Source organism: Echeneis naucrates, chromosome 12 (genome assembly GCF_900963305.1).
Source record: "Echeneis naucrates chromosome 12, fEcheNa1.1, whole genome shotgun sequence".
NCBI lineage: Eukaryota > Metazoa > Chordata > Actinopteri > Carangiformes > Echeneidae > Echeneis > Echeneis naucrates.
The window spans coordinates 14,275,230-14,300,042 of NC_042522.1; the positions used below are offsets into that span (position 1 = coordinate 14,275,230).

At 40.8% G+C, this 24,813-nt stretch overlaps 1 protein-coding gene across 5 annotated transcripts; it reads right to left on the reverse strand.

The window, feature by feature from the left end:
• Positions 1–341: 341 nt before the first annotated feature.
• add1 (adducin 1 (alpha)) lies at positions 342–22,949 on the reverse strand. Of its 5 annotated transcripts, none has more exons than XM_029515230.1 (17): positions 22,797–22,949; positions 15,571–15,776; positions 14,918–15,080; positions 14,197–14,348; positions 13,843–13,923; positions 13,538–13,687; positions 13,294–13,437; positions 12,877–12,975; positions 12,339–12,512; positions 11,207–11,464; positions 8,448–8,543; positions 8,238–8,330; positions 6,683–6,769; positions 5,701–5,857; positions 4,975–5,343; positions 3,965–4,054; positions 342–1,052 (listed from the first exon to the last, which is right to left on the reverse strand). In XM_029515230.1, exons 2-17 carry the CDS (start codon positions 15,763–15,765, stop codon positions 772–774), a joined length of 2,589 nt encoding a protein of 862 aa, XP_029371090.1. In that variant the 5' UTR covers positions 15,766–15,776; positions 22,797–22,949; the 3' UTR covers positions 342–771. The 5 variants fall into 5 exon arrangements, with proteins under 5 accessions (XP_029371090.1, XP_029371092.1, XP_029371093.1 ...); XM_029515234.1 differs by lacking the exon at positions 342–1,052 and adding an exon at positions 3,053–3,090; XM_029515232.1 differs by lacking the exon at positions 6,683–6,769.
• Positions 22,950–24,813: the final 1,864 nt, after the last annotated feature.

Below are 24,813 nucleotides of genomic sequence, written 5' to 3' on the forward strand. Positions count from 1 at the left end.
CGATCAGCCAATATGCAGCACTGCAGGCGAGTCTTTTTAATGAAGTGGTGTGAGGGCGATTAAATCAAATTTCAAAAACACGGCTATGATGGGGCTTCGATACTAATGATTTAATCAAAATCTTGGATTATGGAGATATTGATGTGTATGAATGCATTTTCATAGCTAAATGACACAGAAAATATCCCAACTGCACTGGCCTCCTACCACATAATTACAGGGGCGCACAGCTTCAGAGGTAAAATTAGCAATATGCAATTTGTAGTTGTTACTGTCAGAATTTACCACTGCTTACATGAGACGGTACAAGCTTCTCCTTCTGCATTCGCTGCATTTTAAAAGACACTTTGACAATTTGATACAATCCCAATACATTCTAGTGGTTACAACAGTTTAGTAATAATCTTTTTTTTTTTTTTTTTATGAGTATGTTAAACCCTAAAACCTCACATCAAGCATGTGGGCCTAGTAATAGACATGCACAAAAGGCCAGATGGAGTGGACAGGACTGAATGCATCACTCGCTCATAACTAAAAGCCTCTAATAATTAAAAACCTTTATGCAATCATTTTTACACTGTATACAAAATTGGCACACACTAACGAGGAAAAATAGGTTAATAAGCCAGCGACAAATGATATCAAAAACAAACAAAAAGCGTAGCTGTGTGAAACTGTGGCTTGCTCGAAGGGTGCAATGACAGCAGACAAATAGCAAAAACGGAAAAGAGGCAGAGGGCAGCCTTGAGGACCGATCCAACATTCTCCAATCTAGGACTCTGTCTTTTTTTTGTTTTTCTTTAGAAAGGAAGGAGTGCGGAACTTCTTTTTCTTTTTAGAGGGTGACTTGCTCGGAGATTCGTCGCCCTCCAGGTCACCAGCATCAACAGGCTCCTCCCCCTCAGCTGCGTCTGTGCTGGCAGGGACAGAGGCGGAGTCTTCCGTAGGAAGTGCTGGGGCATCTGAGGGGTCGTCGGGTGTTAAATCTGGAAGGGTCTGTCTCAGGGTGGCTGCGTCGCTCTCATCCTTATAGGTTTGTTCAGGCAAAGATTCTGGTGGGAGGAGATGGTGAGAGTTATTGATCTTGGAGGACAAAATGATGGATCTGCGCTGCTGATCATACACATTAGTAAGGAAACTACAACTTAACGACTGGGTAAGCCAGACCAATCCACATGATTTTCAACCTAAAGCTTTGACTTATTCATGGAAATGGGATTCTTTAGTTTATACTACTGAGACTCAGGTACATGACTCTGTTCCATACCTCAGTTCTTGACTTTAAGAAACGCAAAAATTTAATAATATACTCTATAACATACTCTACTGTTCAAAGGACAAAATTCGACGTGATCATCTCCACACACAATGTTCCTCCTAAAGAGAACCAAGCAGAGAACACTTCACAAAACAGACTCTACTTGAGTAACAGGCCTAACACCCTAACATGCACTTTGCCTCTGATAAACCAAGATGCTTTTTAAAATTTTGACATTACATAAAGAAACTGCGAACTTTCTCTTTACGACTCATTGCCTTTTCCTCTTGCTTCATACTGAAGGAATTACCAAAATAATAATAATAAAATAAAAAAAATAAAAAAATCCAAGACATTGCTCTTATTAGTCATTATTACCCCTTTTTCTAAAATTGTGATTGATCTTACTCTCCCTACTCTGACAGACCAAAGCTGGGGCACAGCATTTTTGTTTTACCTTCATTTAAACAGGGAAATCTTAACGAGTGCAGTTCCCTTGTTCATTTGCACCCTGTGTACAAACAAAAAAAAGTGAAAGTCGAAAAGATGGTTGCAGTGTTTTCAGAGATTTTAGTGCCACAACCACACAGTGAGGTTACATAAGAAGTCAGCGGCTGGAAAACTATAAATATATTCAAATTTGAAGCGATTCTCAAGCAGCAAAATGGAGTTAGTTTGGACTGCTCGTCTTTTTAAAACCAAAATATAAAAAGCAAAAATTCACTTAATTAACCAATATTGCTTTTTTATATTTGATTACAGTCAGACTAGTAAAAACAAAGTTGTTTTGTTTTTTTTTTAGTACAAGCTCTGGTTTCTAGTTAGGCTTTTCTAGTATCAATCTACCTCCTCATCCATCCTCAATGGCCCACTTTGCATTCACACCACTGGTACAGGCTCAAACTGTGCAGTAAAGCACAAAACAACTACAGCTGTGTTCATTTCTAATGTCACTCACATGCTGCAAAGACTAGCGTGGGAAAGAAAAGAAACCCTTTTGTCAAGACCCAAGAAAAGCCTTAATTGTGACATCTCTCATGCCTGTCAGAACAGAGATGAGCCCAAAAAACAAAGACAATCCGATAACATGGAGACTGAACACCACACAGCCAAGCTTTAGGCTTCAACCATCTTTGAAGCTAAATCGACAGCATGTCTCAGCAAAGCCAATCAAAAGCAACACCCATATTAAAGCACTGATGTACCTGGTAAAGGACTCGTCTGGAAGACAAACAAGACATTTTCAAAAACATTATTTAGATTTCTCCATGAGAGAAAAATATACAAAGTTGTAGAGCATTGATAGAATGTGCACATGTGCCAGAGACGTCGGTTAGTTTGGTTGTGAATCGTAGGCAGGAAGAAGAGTGTTATCTATCACAGAAGGTTTGGTAGGTTGTGAGGTTTACTTCAGAAACATCCTCCATTTTTGTTTCAACCAGGTCACTAACATTACAACCAAATAACAGTGTAAAAATTTCCTATAATGCCATCATCATTTTAAAAATGATTAAAAAGAAATTATGATGATTGGTGGCAAATGGATAAGATGAAAAAAAATGGAGGAGCCCTGAAATAACCCCCATCAACAAAGAGACAGATTTAGGAGAGTTCACAGAGTCGAGTTAAGACCGACTGGACAGTCTCAAACCCTGGCAGGCGGGTTAGTTCAGACCACAGAGCAGCTTTGCTACAGAAGCCATGCAGAAGAAAGAAAAAGGGTCAATGACCAAACACAGTCGTGGAGGGTGATGGGTAATCAGGGGGATGGTGAGGAGGTGGAACCGTACGTACTTACTATGGCAACAGGTACTCTTTTGTATTTCCATCTCCTGATTGTAATCGCAGCCACAAAGAAGAAAAAGCACAAGTAGAAACAAATGTCTATGCAGATCAAACCACAGGCACTGTGTTAAAATAAAAAAAAGGAAATAAAAACGTGGAAGAGAGAGAGGAGAAAAAAAACCACCAGAAGAAATTTGAAAATAAATAAATAAAAGAATGGTTGGTAGCCATTCTTAGTACACCCCAAATGATGGAGAATGGAAGTGGAGGGGTCAAGGAGATACTGTACATAGAGACATGTTATATCACACCATTTGAGATATTAGATTACACCTTCGATCAAAACTGCCTCCCCTTCTTCCCTCATGCTGACAGTCACTTAACTTTCTACAGATTGTAACTCGTATAGAAAACCCTGATGTGCAATAAAGCCAATTACTGTTTGTATAAGCATAAAGGCATCTTTAGGGCCAGGTCTAGTATCATCGTGGATGATACTTATGCCACAGGTGTAATCCAACGGTAATAAAGGCCAAGAGGGAGAAAATAAAACTCAAAGAACAAAAATAGACTGAATGGTCTGCATTGGGGTCCTTCAAAGTTCTTAAAACATATCTTCCATATGCCACTGATTATCAAAATGTTTCCTGGTCTTGTTAAAATTTTCAGACCCTGGATTTATCACTCTCTTATGTCGTGAACCTGATGAAATACTAAAAACCTCTTGGCCTGTTATTACAGAACACACAGTACAGCATCTGTAGTAGTATTATTAAAAGACCACACCAACAGACCCCGAGACAGACAGGCAGATGTATAGACATAGCATTCCCACTGCAGACTCAATCCACCCAGCCAGAAGACTGAGGGAACCCATGCTGTAGGCTGAGTCAATAAGTCAAACACTTCAGGCTAACCTACCTTCCTCTACTCTGACTGGGGTGCTGGGTGGTGTTGAGGTGGGTTTCTGCTCTTTGGACTCCTCCTCAGGTTCTACTAGTTGGTCTGAGTCTGTAAGAAAACCAGCAATTGAATTAATCACTAAGAATCAATATGGATTATAAAATCAAAAGGCAAACTGATTTAAATGATTTGAAATATTTTGCAAGGCTAAAAATCTCTTTTTATATTCATTTTAATTTAGTCTCACAGAAACCCTGCAGAATTTTGCAACACAAAGAAAAAGGAGAACAGCACAAGAATCAAACCAGGGAGGAAGCTTTAATCAGGAGAACACTGCAAACCCTTTCTGAGAAATCCCAGTAAAAGTCAACCTTAGATAAAGTATCCCAAAGAGACTAATAAACCAACGCTATCAATAGTTTGAATGGAGATCAGATGTATGAGAGGGAGAGTGGGCATGACTGGGCAAAAAAAAGAAAAAAAAAAGAAGATATTTTCAGGACAGGTTAGCAAGAGGAGAAGGGGCACGCTGTTATTCATGTCCTCATATGGGACAGCCTGATTGGATGACTGACCTCAGATACAGCTTCCTCAAAGGTTAGCACAACACTCCACTGCACAAGCGTTTGTTTGTTAATTCTTTTCTTAAAGAGTTGAGGAGTGAGCATCCTGAAAGAGAGGGGATGGCTTTGAATCTCAAAAGGAGCTCTTCCTCCTCAGCTCCTCGTCCAATCAATCTGCAGAAATTTATCTGATGCCTTTGGACAAGACATCAGAGAGGGGTCGGGGGGCAAAATAATCAAGCAAAGGCTTCAGAAATTGAACTGTGGGTAGGGAGAGTGCTTGCCAATGGTTAAAAAAAAAAAAAAAAAAAGGCAGCAAACTCCACACCCCCAGAAAAAAGAGGAAGACACAGCAGGCAGGGATCCCCAGACTCCCAGTGCAGCGGTATGAAGTGAGGCGGACCAGGGCTGAGCAGGGGAGGAGGGAAGCGGGCGGCCATAGTTTAGGTATGACCGTTGCTTCACCTGGTGTACCTGAAGCCTGATCTGCCTTAGCAGCCTCTACGGCTGATGACTCGTTGAGGGCCCGCAGAACGGCACAGTGAAACTCCTTCTGTGGGGAATCTGGAGCTGAAAAAACCTCGTCCACAGTCGAAAAAACATCATCTGCGATAGTCCCTGCAGAGTCAGTGCCTGCCCGAGTTGGGCCAAGAGAAGAGGAGACCTGCTCGGAGGCTGGTGTGGCCGCTGGAGGCAGGACTTTCTCTAAGATGGGCGAGCCACTTGTAGACTGCAGAGGTCTGGAGACAGAGGCTTGACCGCTCAGTAGCACTTCAGACTCAGGGCAGGATATGGTGGAGGCTGATCCCTCACTACTAGTGCCTCGCCTCTGCACTGTGAAGTCGTGTATGTGTTTGTGTGGAGAGATAACATCACAGTTTGGCTAATATGAAGTTTTTTTTTTTGTTTTCAAATATTGTAGCAAGGAATGTCTTCTGTTTAACACTTCATTGCAAGTTGGTTTTTCATCCTATAATTTTTTAACTCTTACCTATACCATATAATTTGCCCCTTTGACAGGATATTATTTTATTTTATTATTTTTTATTATTTATTTTATTTTAAATTTCTTGAAAGAAAAAAAAAAAAAAATCAAAACCTAATACCATTCAAAACTTTCAGAGCAATGCCATTGCAAAGAGAGTTTTGAACGCATATTTTTGTTTGCTCCACGACTTTCTTCATCTTTACCTTCAGGACCTTTCTGTTTCTGCTCCACCTCCTTGCGATACGCCTCCAGCTCCTGGTCAGTGAGTTTGGTAAAGGGGTTGGGACCCTGCTTGCTGACAATAACCTTGGGCTGGTACTCCTTCTCAATGATGGCCTTGGACGCAGTCACTAGCTCCCCCTTCAGGACAGACAGAGCAAAGGTGGAGGAAGATGAGAGTGCTGCAAAATGGACATAAGTTATTCTAGTAAGCATATGGAAGGATTCATATAGTGACAACTAGCCGAAGTGTGAAATGCTTGCCGTAAATCTCATATCTTAAAAACTTGAAAGATATATCTACTATGCAGCAAAAGCAGAAGTACAAGCTGTAGATGAATGAACAGGTCTACAGAGAACCAGCTAGAACCAACAGGCCATTTCAAAACCCGAACCCAAAAAGCAAACCTTTTAACATAGAATAAAAATTGACTTATAATAGGATATAAAAGGCGTTTTCCCTTCCCTTCTTTAAAATAAGGGAACTCCATTAAAGCCAAGAACTGACACATATGAAGCCAACTGTACATTCATTACCAAGCATAGACCAAATAGTCAAAGTGAAGCAAATAAAAACATTAATACAGTGAACTATTACTTTAAAAGCACATTACTATTTATTAGTTCACTTCACTTCAATGTATTTTTACTTTTAACTGTATGCAATAGATGCTGTAAACACCCCCTCCAATGGATCTAGTGTCTCTCCACCTCCACAGATTTTGAAACCATCGTGTAAAAAAAAAAAAAAAAAAAAAAAAATCTCATATCTGGCACAAACACAGATTAAACATGTAGAAAATATGGTGTCGCATGACCATACACACGAGAGAAAACTGCCTCATCCTATTGGTACTATCATCTGTGCAGGCCAAAATATCTGGCGCCTATGTGCAGGCTCAGAGGAATGACTGCAGGATGGTATGAAGTACAGGTGAATAGTATTGTGACTGGAGCAGTAAGTACCTTTCTAATTGATTTAGCAGGACTATAGGACCCCTCGGACACATCAAGGCCATCAATAGTGTCTGTACAGTCAGACAGAGGGGCGTCCTGCAATAGTAAACCCAGTGAGGTGGGGGAGGGGAACAACCCAGCTCTTAAAAACACCAGCACATTCAAATTAGCAGATATGCAGTCTGTCAGGCAGGTGCAAATGTGTGCAGACTTTCACAAACACATCAGGCAAACATCGCCTCTCACACGAACACAAAGGTGGAAAATACCCCTGAAAATGTCATTCAATGAGAAATACTATTACACAAGTGTTACTCAAAAGAAGGGGTGTTGAAAAGTGTTGTACAAGTAGCTACTTTGGGCAACAGATATTTAACAACCCCATCTTTATCAGTACAAGTGCATACTGATACATTTCCAAAATGTCAAGTCCAAAGCGACTCATTCTCAGAATATTAAGAAGTGAGGCTCAGGGAATGAGCAGCACAACTGTATCCTTTGACTTGTCTTCTCTAAAGTACTTTTCTAACCTTCTGTGTGAGAGTCAGTGATTGGCTGGTTGGTTACTTTCCACCTCTGCATATACACACACACACACACACACACATACAATACATACTAACGCACTGGATATGCATGCAGAGAGGTGAATACTGGAAGGAGATGGGGAACTGTGGTAAGCATAGCAGTGATGGAGCAAAAGGCCAGAGGCATGCGCTGTAGAGACAAGCTATTCCCAAAAGGAGGAGGGGGCTGTACAGTATGTAGTTTCTATAATTTGATTTTTAGCAAAACAGCAGCTAAGCAAGGATTCTTTTGGTTGTATAGCAAGCATGCTCGCATAGTTTTGGGTATTCCTAAAACTAGATTACCGGCTCTACCCCTTAAAAATGATCAACAGCTCCATTTTAATTAACCTTTGTTCTGCTCCACATGACATTTAAAAACGGAGCACCTCTACAAAGGAAATGTAAACCATGCAAAGAACTCAAACACTTTAGCCAACATGACCAGTCGTCTAATGTTGAGACAGGTAACAGCCTCAACTCTGAACATAAAAGATTGACTGATTAAAAAAAACATAAGAAAATGAAGGAAAAAAATGTATGGTGATGGAGACAACCTGAGCTGGCAGGTCTGGAGAGGAGAGTGAGTTTACCTCTCCCACATACTACTCACCTGCCAGATTGACATTCTCTGTGGTTAAAGAATAATGTCACGGTTATAAAGTGATGGAGAACATGTGCTTGCTCTCCATTGTTAGTGGTGAAGTTGCTCAATCTGAGACTGAGATCAGATTATATTTTACATTGTGTCTGATTTCTGTCCTGTCATCACTGCTCAGTGTCAGGGACAACTTCACACACCATATTCACACTGCGTTTTGGTTTCAGGGGCGAGTCCAGACCTGGACAGAATACTAACAGATTTTTTTTTTTTTTTTTTTTTAGCTCAATAGGGGAGACCAAACTACACAAACTAATATATTTCATCAGCTTGAGATACATATTCGTCTCCAGGTCAGGAAAGCTTTAGCAGGGATGTGCTGACTTCACAGACTGACCTGGGTAAAGGTGCGTTCCACCACAGTGCTGGCACAAAGAACCTGAGATTGGGGCCCTGCTGTTTTTATGTCCTGCAGGTTCTGCTCCCGGATCTGAAGTTAATTCAAAATAATTATGTAATTAAAATGATTTGATGTGCAGAGTACCAATAATAACAAAACCAACCAAGAAACTGGATAAATACAAATATAAATGAAAAACTGCAATACCTTATTTCTCATTTCCAGGACTTCCTTTGGGTTGGTGTTCAATGGGATGAACTGATTGGCTACAGCAGCCTGGCGGAGGCCGTCTTCCTTTGTCCACTGTAAACACCAGACGCCATGTTAAAAAAAAACTACTAAAACCAGATTAATCGACTCACATAAGAACCCAGGCACACAAATAGATCCAGACAAAATACTATGCAGGCTTCACAATACAGGAGTCATGCTGAACTGAAATGGATGAATATAAAAAGGTTTAAATATAAAAAGTGAACCAATGATGATGAGGCACATTTAGGAAAATATGTGTCACTCATAAATAAAGTTAACCTGCACTAATGACAAAATTATCTTAGAGCCTAGAATGAATGCAACAGATCCTCAATTATCTTTATCATTAGGACTGTCAGGGTACATTAGGAGTACATTTTTGTGTCTGTGTGTTTTCACAGTAAACTCAGACTCAAAAAGCTGAAATATAAAAATTAAGCCCTTGGAGACTCCGGCGATGATGCTCTTGGTGAAATAAATTTGGGGTGCTGTACATTTCAGACAAAATGCAGAAATCAGAAATATTTTATTGCTCTCCAATTAATATCTGGTAAATTTATAGCTGTGTTCTGTAATTGAATAATGTCTTAGCAAATTTCTTGTGTGCTGTGTTTTATAAAAGTACTGATCAGGGTTCATGATTTTATTGGCAGCTTAGAAGAAAGCCTTGTATGACCAACAAAAACAACAGGCCTCTAGCAACAACCACCACAGCATTTCCTAAAATTAAGGAGGCTGGTGCTCTCCAAAAGATTTCAGCTGAAAATATGTAATGATCTAAATGAAACTGCTCCACAATATCTCTACTTTTGAGATGACCTGCACCGGCAATGCCCTGTCAAGAAGAATCATGTGCGTGACAATATTTGTCATCATCATTGATATACTGTTAGAATTAAAAGTAAACAAAGAGAGCACACAAGAGGTCAACTGAAAACATCACAGAATGGAAAGAAACAAAAACTAGGTGAACTAAGTGAATAGGTAAGGGAGGGGGGAGGTGAGGGGTGGGTGCTGGTGAGAGGTGAGGGGGGAGTGGCTGGGTGGGTGATTGAGACGATGAGGCTGGCTTACGAAGCGAGGGTGGCAGTGAGGGGTGAGCTGGCATCACCAAAGTCATTTTCCCAGGCTGATACACAACAACAAGGACGACAGAGATAAGAGAGAAACACACCCGAAGACAATCGTCCACACTGGGACCCCCCCCCCCAAGAAAAAGCTACAATATAAGACAAGAGTTTATTGGTCCTGCTGAGGATGAAACCTTTCTGTTGTCTTGTTAAATATGTTATTCTCAATGTGAATGAATATCCCATCTACTGTTCATAAACCTGGTAATGCTCAGCATGATTGAGGGAAGAAACAAAAGTCTGCACCATTTTCTGACGCCAAATTCAATGAGCAGCAGTGTGAATACACAAATCAAATCTTCAGCTTCCATGCAAAATACTTCATCTTCACAAACTAAGCATGTCATTTGCTGTGGTAAGCGTGAGCTCATGGCTTCATTCCCACGTTCACTCGAAGCCTGGCTGGTAAGCTGCCAGACCAGGGGCTAGATGAGGAAGGGTTTCTGGATGGAAGCAGCTGGGTTGGGTTGGTTGAGTATGAGATGAACATGTAAACACGTTATACTCACTGAGATTGAGTCTCACAACACAACATTTCCTACTTTCCCAACAGGAGATAATTGATTCAAAGGTCAGGTCAAATTTCATGGCTTTGGTTTCTTTTCTTTTCCTTTTTCTTTTATACAAAATGCACTCATGCAGGCCTTGAGGTATTGAAAAAACATTTTCAGACAAACTGAAAATGAAACCAAAGAAGCCAAAAAAAATAGAGGGAACAGAAACACAACTGAGAGCAGTTGCAGGTGTTTGATAAAAAAATAAATTAAAGTTAGAAAGGCAGGCTGCATAACTCTTAAGCTAAGAAGGCTTCTACTTTGTTGTAATGATCTTAGTAATTGTTTCATGGTTATCAAAAGGTCTATAATGTATCTACCATTACTTTTCAGGTCTAGCTAGATGTGCTATTCCCTCAAATCTCACTCAACTTACTTTTTCTTGATCCACCCGACTCACTTTGAGCAACAAAGTTAGCTGACTTGCAGAGACAAAAACTAAAGAGCATGTATTACAACGTGAGCAACAATGTGGTTGGCAGTAACATCATATTGTCTATCCACGTTCACCTGCCCACACTTGAGGACTCATGCCACACCCCTGCTGCTCGCTCCTCTGGGAAAAACATCAACACCAACAATGCATTTCACTACTACACATGCAGTGGGGCATGCTGTGGGCAGCTGGCCTGGCATCATGAAGCGTGAGGAGCCCAAGAAGGACAAAAGAGCAGAGAGTTAACGGTGAAAGTAATTAACCAAGCCTTAGAAAGCTGGGTTAATAGGACATCTGAAACTGCACTGTGCAAAAGGTTAAAGGTAAAGATCCCCTATTTTTAGGCTTCAGGAAATAGTGATCAGAATAAAAAGCTTTCAACTTTCAGATAAACCTTTCCTCCTCGTCTCCTGGACCTCAGGATGCCGACCACCTACCCATTTCCACCAACAAGGTAGCTGTAAAATCTATACTATGAACAATAAGGTAGGCACAGACCAAGCAGTTGGTTATACAGCTTGGCACGCAGACACCGGACGAGAGAGACTGCAGCAAGGGTTTGACGTGATCGTGTGTTATGTTCGTCCACACCTTAGGCTTCAACTTGGGGCTGCTGCCATCGGGCCCGTCCTCGTAGGGCTCATCGGGCCGGCCACTAGCATTGAGCCAGCGGGTCTTGTCACGCTGGCCGCGCTGGAAGCTGTGTTTCAGCGGGGAGCGAGCACCTGAGTCACTGTCCTCCCCGTATGAGTAACCACCATGGGCAGAGGACGCGATCTCCACATCACTGTACTTTTTACCTTTGTCTCGCAGGGCCGGGCAGCGGTAAGGATAGCCCGTCCTGTAGCCCTGGAAGACAAGAACACAGGGGGTTTAGACCGATGAATGAAAAAGGAGAATAAAAAGAGGGATCTTGTACTTACTGATGAAACCATTAGTAACAATTTCATCTGTGTACTTATTGTCTTTGTAAACACAGTAAACAGTACATTTTCGATTCAAAACATTTTGTTTCATAATTTTTGCTTCAATTTATAGGTGTACAAAGGATGAATAAATAAATAAATGAATGAATGAATGAATGAATGTGGTGACTTGAGCATAGTTGGCACGGTTCAATTCCTGGTGGGGGCACCTGAACATGTCTAGGTTAATAAAAGTTTAGGTGGATTTGATATTTCCAAAATTGTGGAACGTGTGCTTGTATGTTTTATTGTTATGTTTTTGCTTAAATGCGTGCAAGCATTAAAGTTTTCACTGACTCTGGGTTAAATTTGCATTAAATGCTAAAAACCAAATTCTCAAAAATGAACCCCCCCACCCCAAAAAAAAAAACCCCACAAATATGGGAAAAAATTAAACAGATTTTATTGGGCTTTAGGTAAAAACCAAAATGTGTCCAAATCTAAACGAGGAGGCGGAATCTCTCTTTCCTCCATTTTTTTCCTCCTTGTTTTGGTGCTTACCACGCACGCGTATGTTCCAGAACTGGCTCCGTGGTGACGTCAGGACGTCCCACATACAAAATGGAGGCAGACAGCCTGCTGATTTGTTTTATTTATTCTTTTTAATTGATTTTGGGACATTTATTTCTATGAATCTTATATTAATTTTTGGCACACCCCTGGTAAACAGGAATACAGATGTTAAGTCATCCAACATATGAAGTTATATTATAGTCCCAGTCTCCTGGACAAGTTTTCCCCCCTTTCTTTGTACGCACCAAGTTGTCGAGCATTCTCATGAGAGCCTCAAACTCCTGCTCCCCGACTTGCCACTTGGGGTGTGTAGATGACCCATCCCCAGCTGGCTCAGGGACCCTTGGACGTGACTTGTATTTCTTTGGGTCCAGCATTACCAGATTATCTGGCCCTCCAGCGCTGGCCAGTGTTCGCACCTGGAAAAAATTAGTGGGGTGGTACAGACAGAGAGAGTACACACAGATCCAGAATACAGAAGGAAAAGAAAATGTGGACATGTGTTGACATACAAACATCCAAGATAATGCACACAGACAATAATGAAGACAGTGAACATAAAGGAAGATGCAGAGACACAGAAGACAGAAGCAATTTGTTATGAAAAATACATATGTATTTGTGGCTGCTTGGTATGTTGGCTGTTTTATGTTTGTATTGAAGGAACTAAAGTTTAGCAATGACCATCATCTCAACTTCAATTCCATATTGGAAGAAAGGTTGCTTGCTTGTAAGTCATTTAACTTACAACCGCGTTCTCTCTGCAGAAATGATGTGACCTACCTGAATCTCACAGGCAGTGACCAAGTTGTGGATGTAATAGAAAGCTTCCTCCACTGTTTCACCAACAGAAACCAAACCATGGTTCCTCAGGATGAGCACCTGGGACAGAGGAAAAATAGAAAAATGAGAAGAACAGTTAACAAACCATAATTACATCAGAGTTGTATGTCTTCGCCACTCAGATTAACGTCAAGTTACATCCTTGCTTATAAATGGTCTTATAAATTGTCAACCGTTTGTTTTATGAATTCCTGAGTTATGGTTAAAAATGTATTGTTAGTGGAAACCATGAATTCATATTTACTTGTAGTCATCATGTCATTACAACATTTGACCATTAACCAGCAAATTCTCACACACACACACACACACACACACACACACACACACACACACACACACACACACAAATGTTACCTTGCTGTTCGGCCCCAAGTTCCTCTGTATTAGAGTGCTCTCTTCCTCATCCACCAATATACCATGGTAATCATGATAGGCCACCTCGCCCAGAGACAGAGCCTCAGGTGAGATGGGCAACAGGCCACATTTCATGGCTGACACCTGCAACCAAAAAAAACAGGGCCAAAGACCAGAAGACAATGATGTGCCTGCTTCTGTGAAAGTATTTGATATATAGTTGTGTGTATTTGAAAGCACTTACTGCAGCACCCGCAGGTGTGTGTATATGTATAACACACTTGACATCGGGCCGTGCAGCATAGATAGCAGAGTGGAGCGTGAAGCCAGCCTGGTTGACTCCGAGGTTGGTGCTTCCCCGGTCCACTATCTCACCTTGGAGGTTTATCTTCACCTGAGAGGCGGGTGGCAGACAAAGTGTTGGTCAAAGTGATTTAAAGGTTACGGTTTTTAAGTGAGCTAATGTAAAGGAAAAAAGAGGAACCGTTTCATTCACTGAGAAAATTATGAAGAGTTGATCTTCTATTAGGAGTCAGCAAAGATTCTTACCAGGCTAGATGCAGTGACTTCACTATACAGGAGCCCAAAAGGGACAATAAGGAAACGCTCTTCGTCTGAATTCACCCTGACCTACAAGAGAAGAAAACATTCACATTAGATTTCACCGTTGGATGGATTCTGGGAAGCAATTGAGCTAAGTTGGCCATTTTATAAATACTAAATGAAGTCCTTTATGGCTCATTTCAACCACCCGGCATGCCCACAGAAACTCAGTTTACAATACATTCTTCTATTTCAGTGGATCAGACATCAATCTAAAAGGTTTATTGTGACTTTTATCCTTATTCTACTTGCTGAAGAAAAATCAGCTGCCGTGGTCCGTTGTATTGTAAAGGATCTTACTGTCAGGTGGTTGTAGATGAGCTCCGACCAGCCAAACAAGTCAGCCAAGCGATAGAAAGCAGCCAGCTTGCATCGGAGTAGCTTCTCGCCCTTGTCGTAAGAGATGGAGTCTGAGCCTCGCAGATCATTCACAGGAGTCACCATGCCCAAACCTGAGATGAGGAGATGAAACAGACAGGAGCTTCCAGTGATTGCAGAAATGAATGCAATACAGTTCTCTATGTACAGCAAAATAACTAGCACTCCCGATTGTTTGACAAATGTGAAAAAATATTCCACTTGCAGGAAACAACAATTAGATGGAGTCTGCCTACGGAAATACAACTGCACTCTTTGTCGGTTAAAACAGTCAGGCTCGCCATCTTGGACAGCCACGTACTGCAAAAATAGCAGGAGACTCAGTTGAGTCTCCTGCAAAAGTAGCAGGAGACTCAGTTGTGAGAAGATGCCTTATACAAACTTTTTACACTTTGGCAGTAGAAATCAAGTGGGAATTTGTTCAAATCCCAGAGGAGACAATCAAAACAAAAGCTAAATTTCTTTTGAATAATGTGTGTCCTTTTAGTTTGTTTTTAAGAATAGGAAAAAAAGCACTAAAAGTTACACATCGAGTTTGGTGTGAGCCATATCACCCAGCCCTAACACTGCATTACTCATTGTGAGCAAAGATGTAGTATGGCTTTGTCAAAATGTCACACACTAAATTCTCTTCTCTGCTTACTCATGTTGAGTGCTGCCATGCCTCCCTGTGGAGCAGCGGGATACATGGAAGGCATGCTGGTGGTCATGAAGTCTGCAATCTGCTGCAGAGCCAACAGGCTTGTGGGCGTCTTCCCCTTCTTCAGCTGATCCTGGATCATTGTCTCCAGCTCCTCACAAAATGCCTGCCAGCCATCAATGTGGACAGAGAAACAGAAAAATATGTTTTGCAAAAATGTGGCAAAAAACTAGCAGGCACAAATGCCCAAAACATGAACAAAAGGCATATCTTTGCCATTTATTTTAATGTTATTACCACACTTTTGTAATTTAGATATTTTAAAGCTGTCACAATATTTTTTTTTTTCCCCCACTTTCACATGAAATTTGTTGTGTTCTTGTGCACTATTCAGGGACCAGTTTTTCAGAACAGTGCTTTACAATAATACAATAGACCTTTACACAGTGCAGTTCTCTGTCCTGAGCATTCAGCTCTGTCACACTGCTGGTGGAGAATAAACTAGATTCATCATGTGATGTTGAGGACTACAGTCCTTAGACTAAAACAAGCCTATTCACTTTTGAAAAGGCTGGTTATGGCAGCAATTATGACCAATGCAATTGTGAAATAAAAAACACTGAATCTGCAAACATGAAGAAAAAATATCCACCAACCGGGCTCTGCAGTATCATGGAGACCCTCTTCTTCTGCTCCATCATGTTGAAGTCCTGCCGCAGGTCAGGCGCCATGTTCCTCTCCCTCTGGTACTCCGGGCTGCTCTCATCCACCCGGTCGAAGTACCGCTCCTTGTGGGGGGCTGTGGTGGGAGGGGGGGCCGTCACTACTCCAGCACCTGACTCACCGTTCATCCTGGGCTGTCCTGTGAAAATGAAGAAAGACTTCACTTATTGACATATAAGTCACAAATAAGCTTAAAAACAATCATCACATCTCTGTGTGTGTTTCTAAATTCATGATCAGGTTTCATCTGTCTTACCGTGTCTCAGCTGATCACATCTATTAGAAAGCTAACACTTGTAAAGAAGTCAGTATTTATCATTCAGTAATCATGAAATAATATTAATATTGTAAAATGAGACATTATTTTCCTGCCAATGTACGAAAGAGTGAGAAAGTTGTTCCTGGCAAATGGTGAGAAAATAAACTTGTCAGTTGACAGTCCAGAAAGCTAATCAGACTGACCACACTTCCTGCCATGGTCAGTGGTCATGTGACGTCCGTTCCCAGCACAGAAAGGTTTCAATTGATTTCCACCAACAGTTTCCTGGGCACAGCATCACTCAGCTGTCAAAGGCTGAGCACATGAAAAGAAAACAAACACTGGAAATATAGACTCAGGTCTCTTTACCTTTCAGCCTAAAAACATTAGAGAGAAGTGATTTTTTTAACCACTTCCCTGGACCCTCTAGTACTTTATTGACTAAATGATTAACTAGATAATCAACAAAATAAATAAATACTAAAAATAAGTGGGTTAAAATGCTCATATTTTAACCCACTTTCATTAAAATTACTGCCCCAAAACAGTTAAGTGACAACAACTAGGAGAGATTTGGAGCCATAAAGAGAAGATAGAGACAGATTTTCAATAGATCAATGCCCATCCAGCTGGCTCAGTGTATGTGAGGATAAATAACCTCCACCTGTCTCTCAGAAGAACAGACTACACAAGCTCTGGCTCTGAAGGACGCTGACAGACCTTTCAGTGTGGGGAAATGTGTGTGCAAGCATGCATGAGTAATGCAGGGGTGCTCTGGCAGAAACTGATGCAGCCCATTAGGCCACATCAATACAAATGTTCAGCCAAAACTGCCATGACAACTGCAGACCAAACCCAAAGCATCCAGTATCACACTGAGAGCTGACGGAATCCCTCTCCGTTTCTGTCTGCTTTTATGGGTGTTGTGAGTCTTTCCACAGAATAAAACCCGACATTTTCACAAATCTCCGGTCACCTGCTCCGATCAAGTTTCCCCTGTGTTCATGCTGTTTGGCTAATGCTGGGCAGACAATGCCATATTCTACAATCAACGAATGAGCAAATCCAGTGATGGAGATAAAATGATCCCAAACAAATAAACACTGAAGGGTGTGTTAACTTTTGTAATCGACCACAGACAACATTTAAACAACAATGGGTCTTAATTTTTGTATCGACATCTGTGTTATAGTAATTAGGAAAGAAAAATCTTACACTGCAATAGAAAACAAAAGAAAATAAACACAGGCAAGGCAGCTTGCTCTCTTTGCAACGACTCAGAAGAAACCTCGGTTGCTGTCTCTCGCTTTATTAGGACATCAGTTACTGACAGAAGAATGGACATGAGCAATTAAATCTGGTGCCAAACATGCTCATTAACGAGCAAGAGGGAGTCCCTGTCCATGGCCTGGTATTGATACAACTGTCCCTTCAAAAGTTAAGATAAACAAAAACCTACCAAATGCACATCCCTAAAAGTCTCAATAAAGAGGTTTTACTTTTCCCACAAATTTGACATAGTACATGGCATTACACAGGGGTTTTCAGCTGACTGACAAGAAAAAGGAGCTTCCTCCCTTTGGTTTGACTTGTTTATGCTGTCTTGTTTTGTTTACTGAGAGAAGCACTGAGGCAAAACAAACATGTCTTCTGCTGACAACAGGCCAAATGCAAGCAAAGAACAAACTCACTGAAGGATTAAATGCTCATGCCCATCTTCCACCTGACCTTTTCCATTTACTGTAGAGAATATATTAATACAGAAATCCATTTATGTGGATCATTTTTAACTATTATCAAATTAGAAACTGTTAACATTTGTTTTAAGCATTAGACAGCGATGTCGTGAACTTATTAACATTTTCAACATTGATTAAAGTTTCATTAGTTTTCCTATTAAATTTATTGGGTTGTTTTTTTTTTTGTCAATAGAACAATGCTTATGCTCAAAGAAATGCATCAGTACATGTCTTGTCCAACCCAACAGATATAACTCAAAGATATTTTTTGCACAAGAAGACTGAAACCATTGCAGAATAAATAATAATAAGTGCAGATGATCTTCTTGGTAACTTATTTATTCATTGACGCTTTAGATCTGAAGCCATTGTAGAGATTATGTGGTTTACATGATAACATGGACATTTTCTGGAGATGTCCACTATTTCTACTTCTACACAAAAGCAATACACAAGTCTTAGGTAGGTAGGTAAAGTGATGTATTGCAGTTTCCTCTAGAGCTCAGAATTGAGGTTCAAGATGAGTGCTAATCTTGCTTACTCACTAATACTCTTCTCTGTGTGCAGTAAAGCACTGCAGGGATGGTGTAACAGGATCCGTTAGTTTGCCGGACATGAGTCCAACACTGCAGAGCTCACTGCCACAAAAACTGCATACACCTGCAAATAGATGATGAATGAACTATAAGTGTTGTAGTATAAGAAAGATAAGAGGAGTAGTTGATGGACAAGCAGACAAAGGATGAAGATGATACAGGCTGCATTCACTAAGAACTGATCTTAAGCTGATCATTTCCACCGTCATGTACGGAAGCGTTTGCTTGAATGAACTCATCTCCAGCTGCACTCTGCCTCATAAAAAATGTCAAGTAACTCCCTCCATTCGTTCAAAGCTACACATCCCACTGACATCAGGGACGTCTTTTTCTGCTGTATATAAACAAAGTGTTCAGAGTTGTTTGTTTCTTCTGAACGATGCAATAATAATGCTCATATATGCAGGAAGCCCCCCGACGTCATCGACCACAGACGCCCCCGTCTCACCAGAACCCCCAATTCTCATCACTCTCCCTCAGAAATGTAGGTGCAGGGGCTCGGCTAGCCTCCGCTCCTGTTCAAGAGTGCAATCACTATGGAAACCAAACCATTTCCATGGCAACACGGGACAGCCTTTCAGAGATTAGTGTTATGTAAGAACAGCTGTAGGCCAGCATCTCATTGCAAGCCAGTCACAAGTCTCATGTGCAAGTCATTTTACATTAGATTCAAACATCTCATAGACTTTAGGCAAGTCTTATTTTTGCATTTTTTAAACTTTCAATATAGACTGATTTTTTTTTTCCCTTCAAATGGCATTGAATTTCTATGATCCATGGAACTAAGTAATATTTAGTAATGTGATTTCCCGGGGTTCATCAAAATAACACTTGCTCTGTTATCCAGATACAAACCGAAGGCTCAGCTCGAGACATGTCACTGTGCATCAGAAGTATCATCTGGCATCAGTAAGATAGCGTCATAATGTATTAGGGTGAATCATGTCAAGCAGAAAGTGCTCAGCTCCTCCACTTGAACCTGCTGCTGTTGGGACGGGGTATGAATAAACCAAAGAAAAAAAGTTCAACAAACGTGCCAATAGAACATCTTGTGGGGTTTTTTTTTCCCCCCTCGCTAAAGTAAAATTCCTTCCTTGGAAAGTATCACATACTCGATCAGTGGATACATGGGTGTTGTCTGAAGCTGCAACTTATAAACCACCCTGCGAAAGTCTGTTCTGGCCAGACCTCAGGGCCTTTCGAGTCGGAGACAACATCCGGCTTCTCCGAGCTCCGGCTGATGGCTCTCATCAACCAGTCTCTAATCTTTCAGCAGCAGCAGCAAAATCACTGTTTGAGCCTCATCTATTAGGAGGCTACTATAATTTCTGCTATGACAAACCAAATGAAGACTTCAAACACTCACTGAGGACTGCCTGTATATTGAGGGCCACTGATATGCAGAAGGTGTGATAGTGTGCACATTAAAAGCAGCTATTTCTGCCTCAGTATTCACTCTGGATGTGCAAACCCCTTAGACTGTGTGCAGGGTTTTCTTCATCTCCAAGTAACAGAATGGTGTTGTGATCAGGAATCAAGTGTCACATTCATAAAGGAAAGCATTTTGATTGGTCATTATAATAATTGAGCATTTTTATGGTTGGATGATAAAAATAAATAACAGCCAAACACTCGAACCTGTTACACCATCTCCCGCAGGACACTACATTTTATGTGCTCTTTCTACCACCTGCTATAAATTTGCTGGCCAACAACAGCCAGTTAGAAATTTCTTAATTTCACCAAAGGTTGTATTGGTCATAGGTAACTACTGAGCTTAATTGAAAAAGATAGAAGCCGCAGTGTGAGAATGGAGAGTATCTTAAATACCACAGACACCAACATGGAATGCTAACATTTTCTAAACGCAGCCAAAGACAAAGCACAGCTGATGATGATGGGGAAATAATTTCTGTTTTACATATATTGTTTTGGACCAAAATTTCATTTTAACTTGCCAAATATTGTTACATCCTAACCTGTAGGAAAATAGACGGCAAATGAATGAAACAACTGACAAATCAAGGTTATCCATAACCTAAATGCTGACCAGGGTAATGAACATATATAACCCTTATAAAGGCAATGAACAGAATACTGATTCTTCTGTGCTGAACTTACGACACCACTAATACAGAAGTTTCCATTCTTTATGAAGCCATCTATGACACAATGATGGGAGGAGAAGGAGGCAGCAACTCTGAAGGGAGCGGAGCATCACAGTCTCTGCTTTCTTCCAACACAGCAATTCTCGTTAAACTGCTCGGCATGTTGTGCATATTTCAATTTTATCATTATTCTCTTTTGAAAGACGGAAGCTTTCACTAAAGAAACTTCATTTTCTGCATGACTAAGCTCTATGAAAAAAAAAGATCAATACGGTTCCATCCAAAAACATGTCAACCAAGCAATTGCCTGTGAAAAGATCATTGTATACATAAAAAAAACAACAACAAACAAAAAAAACAAGATTGCCACACAGTCTGCTGGTCTTTCTGTAACAGTCTCAGTGTAGTCTCTGTTTTCAGACATTCAAGAGGAGCACTTAGCTCAGGCTCTTTATATCTCTGAGCAAGATGCCTATCATTTCTGGGTAGGAGGAATCCATGAGCAACTGCTCTTTAGTGTGTGTTTCACAGACCTCTACTGCTACTACTACTGACTAGTAGAAATGCCTTCGCACTACCCTGTGCATGGTGTTATCTTTGGTGCAACACTGCACAAACTACTCAACAATATTTAATTGCTAACATATTTCCACAAATGTTAGGCAAGGCTCACAACTGGCGAGACTCCTCCTGGGAAAGGTATTATCTGTCACCAGGTTGAGTTAGCATGTTAGTACAGCAGTCTGGGGTTTATCTGGCTGTCACATGTCATATGGGGCAGAGTGTCTGAAACAACAACAATGCCCCTCCCTGTACAGCTTCCTCTAGTCTCAGACTCCAGCGTGTCCTGTCATGTGCATCTGTGTAGCATTATACTGGCTCAATATTTGTCCCAAACATAACTACATATACTGATATGATGTTTAGTGACCTCCGTAGAGGGAGCTCAAGTTCAAGAACAACTGTTTTTACATATTTAACTTTTTAAAAAAGCCTCCTAAAGACCAGCTAACTGATTACATATGGGGAGGAAGGAAGCAGGGAGTGAAATAGAGAGAAAAAGACTTGAAATGAGGAACACATTTTCAGCTGCAGTGCAGTAACGGGTGTGGGTGTGGCGAGTGGGAGTAAAACAAACACAGAGCTTTGGATGTAGAGTGAGTGTACATGTATGATTGTAGTAGTGTGGAGCATGTCGAGAGGGGCAACGCAGCAAGACTGACGGAGCCAAGCTGCCTCCTCCTATGGGGGTTTCACTCATTCTAACAGATTACCAAATCCAGGGAGTGACCTTCCCCTAAAACACAAACAGACACACACAATTTATCCTTGCAGTTTGGCTTTGTTAATCTTCATACTGTGCACTTTAGAATATAAGCCAAAGGCATTTTGTTTATCCCCATCAGTTGGGGTATGAAAATAAACAGCAAATTCTCAGTCAACAGCACAATGATGTACATTAAAAAGTTCCACATTAATTTCAAATCTCCTTCCTCTAAGATTATTTGATTATAGACCAATCGGCATATTAGTCATTCTACTACACCAATCCTTAAGGCTGTTAGAAAATACCGAAAACCAATGACAATCACCAGCCCAAATCCTACAGTTAAATAATTATCTGATTCAGACATGTTTGTCTGTCACAACAGAACAGAAATTTTACTGTAATACAACGTAGAGTATCATTGTGGAGTAAATTCTAATATTTAAGAAACTTTAAGCAGATAATTTTTGAATGTTTGCTTAATGAAGGACTATATACATTTATTGATAATTTAAAGGACTATAAAGGCAAACTGTATGTTAAGATGTCCAAGTTGTTTTTATCTCGTAATTTTTTCCTGTCTAAATTGTGCTTTAAGTTAAAATGATAAAATGTGGTCATTGTTTTTTCCCCGTCTCATCTTGAGCTGATTCACAGAACTCTTAATAAATAAATAAATAAATAAACAAACAAACAAACAAACATGCGGGGCTTGGATGATGTCTGACTTCAGACAGGATGAAATCCCCGACCGGAGGCAGCATCCATCTGGGGAACTGGATCAGCCTGAGCAGCTCAACAGTCCGCTAATAAACGGCTGCAGCGGTGCAACCAGTGCAGCGCAAAATAATGCAACCAGGGCCCGAGTCGGCCGGCAGCAGGCTAACACACCGAGCACGAAGTGTGCGTGTCTTTGTGTGTCCGGACTGTTTTTAAACACACACAGGAAACCGTCTGTGCAGAGGTGACGCCATTACAAAAACACACACAGCCGTTTGTATAGTTATAAAATATAACGAATATATATAATTAATATATAAAAACGTGCTGGGCCGGGACCAAACAGGAGCAAAACAGAGAGACTGTGGCACAGCACAGCACAACACAACACAACACACATCTGGGCCTTGTTGCATCGGACAAACACTGCGGCTAAAGACGCAAACAGTGCGGCTCATTTCGGAGCTTACCCTCTCCTTGACGACGTGGTAAAACGTAAGATGGTGCTCGGTGAAAGCTAAGCGGAGGTTCCCACGGAGCTGGACCCGGAGCCTGCTGAGCTCAGAGCGGGTTTATCTCCGACGCTCGTCTGCCCCGCGCGGCCGCTCCGCCCATCCGCCATCAACCCGCTTGGGTGCGGCAAACGGGCTAATCCGCGGCCTCTGATTGGCCCTCGAGGGGGCGGCACGTGACACCGTCGGGAAGCGTGATTGGTTGAGAAGGCTTTGAGCCCGCCCCTCAGACGGGGCCTGTGGGTTTATTGCTAAAATCTAATGCAATGAAGCTGAGCTGAAGATCAGCTTACTGTCATACACATGAAGCTGTCCCAAATGATGATCAAATGAACTACACTGTTTGAGACAGTAACAACAATACAACATGTGTCTTCAGTCGTTTTTTTTTATTGTTTGTAAGAAAGCATCACAGAGCCAAAGGTTGTTTGGACGTATCTTTGAGGACTGATGTTGAAAGGTACATTACAATTAACTAGCTAGAATACGTTTGTTCTGATTTGTTTTGTTTTTCATTGTTAGCTTTGTGAGAATACACAAAAGCCAAAATTTGAATTGAGTTTAGCCAAATCATCACAACAGCCAGTTGTTGATTTGTCATGATCAATAAATGGGAAAAATAGGTTACACCTGTTCTGAGTGATACTCTCTTTTGGAAATCCAGGTAATTTGTTAGCCCTGCACAAAGTCTCATGGCCAACCTGTGCTTCATCTCATGGTGAGACGATGTTGCTGATCCATCAAAAATTAGGTCATTTAAAGACAAGTGCAAAAGCAAAAGGTTGTGGTGTAAATAAAAAAAGGAATTTCTTATCAAACTGAAGTTCATGTTCCATGTGTAAACTTTTTATTTTCTGATCCATTATTTTTTTTTAGAAACCTGAAAGAAACTGGTTGGAAGCTAATATTTGATTAGGATCTATGCGAGTCCTCTTAAATCTTATTAGGGAATGTCTTTGACAAACGAATAGATTTCTGACGAATGAAATCGTCTGTTTATATTATATTATACACTTATTATATAACTGCACAAATGGGCACATTGATGGATTTCATTCAATGCAAGGATGACTTGGTTGGTGTTCACCACAAGATGGTGCTGCTTTGACACGCTATTTGCAACACTGACTGCTATGAAATGGAAGCTATGGATTAACCAACCTGCCCAGAATTTATACAGTTTGGTGTCAAATTATTGGCACATAAAACTAAAGTTAATGCAACAGTCCTCCTATGAATTATACCCTCACCATGACGGTAATGCTCAGTTGTTGTTAGGTAATAACTGTTTGCGTGGTTTTATAATTGCAACTGTTTCTAATAGTTTGTGCAGCCCATTTACTTATAAATGATCAGAAACATGTCTCTGTATAATGCAATAAAGTTCAACAGCACCACAATGTGCAGTGTCCAAAAAGATCATACAGCTGAATAAGCTTGCAGTTGAAATAGGCTAATGGTTAAGTTCCAGTAAAAGAAATGGCCATGCATTTACCTAAAGAAGGAAGGGTTGAACGTCAAAGTGGCAAGGAAAGGTCATTCAAAGATCACAGCATAAATGAGATGCATATACAACTCTTGTCTTTTTCCACTTTTGTATGTTTGTGAACATGTCTGCTATGTACAGAGAAGGATGTCCTGACACCGCCCCTCAGGAACTATTTCTATTCAGTGGGATTTAAACCAGCTGCTCAACAACAATTTCAGCAGGTGCCTGAAGAAAAAAACATATTCAAACGTCTGCTGCGACCAGTTAAGATATTTCTGCATGTTAAATTTTGGTTTCTTCAGAATACAATAAATGCAATGGTTGCATAAAGGAAACATCACAGCTCATTTCGGTATATAAAAACAGCATCAGCTCTATTTAATATCTCTTTATTGCTGTCAACTCTTGATTCCTCAGAACTACATATTAAAAGTATTCTCTAGTTTCTGTGTACATCAAAAACTAGTGCCAACTTTTGGCAATATT

What these genes read in the sequence shown, in the direction of transcription:
- add1 (XM_029515233.1), bottom strand. Translation starts at nt 15,765, where the DNA reads ATGAACGGTGAGTCAGGTGCTGGAGTAGTGACGGCCCCCCCTCCCACC. An exon ending in ACTTGGGGCCGAACAGCAAG is followed by an intron (nt 12,976 to 13,293) that starts GTAACATTTGTG and finishes CCTCTGTCCCAG; the next exon opens with GTGCTCATCCTGAGGAACCA. An exon ending in TCACTGCCTGTGAGATTCAG is followed by an intron (nt 12,513 to 12,876) that starts GTAGGTCACATC and finishes AATTTTTTCCAG; the next exon opens with GTGCGAACACTGGCCAGCGC.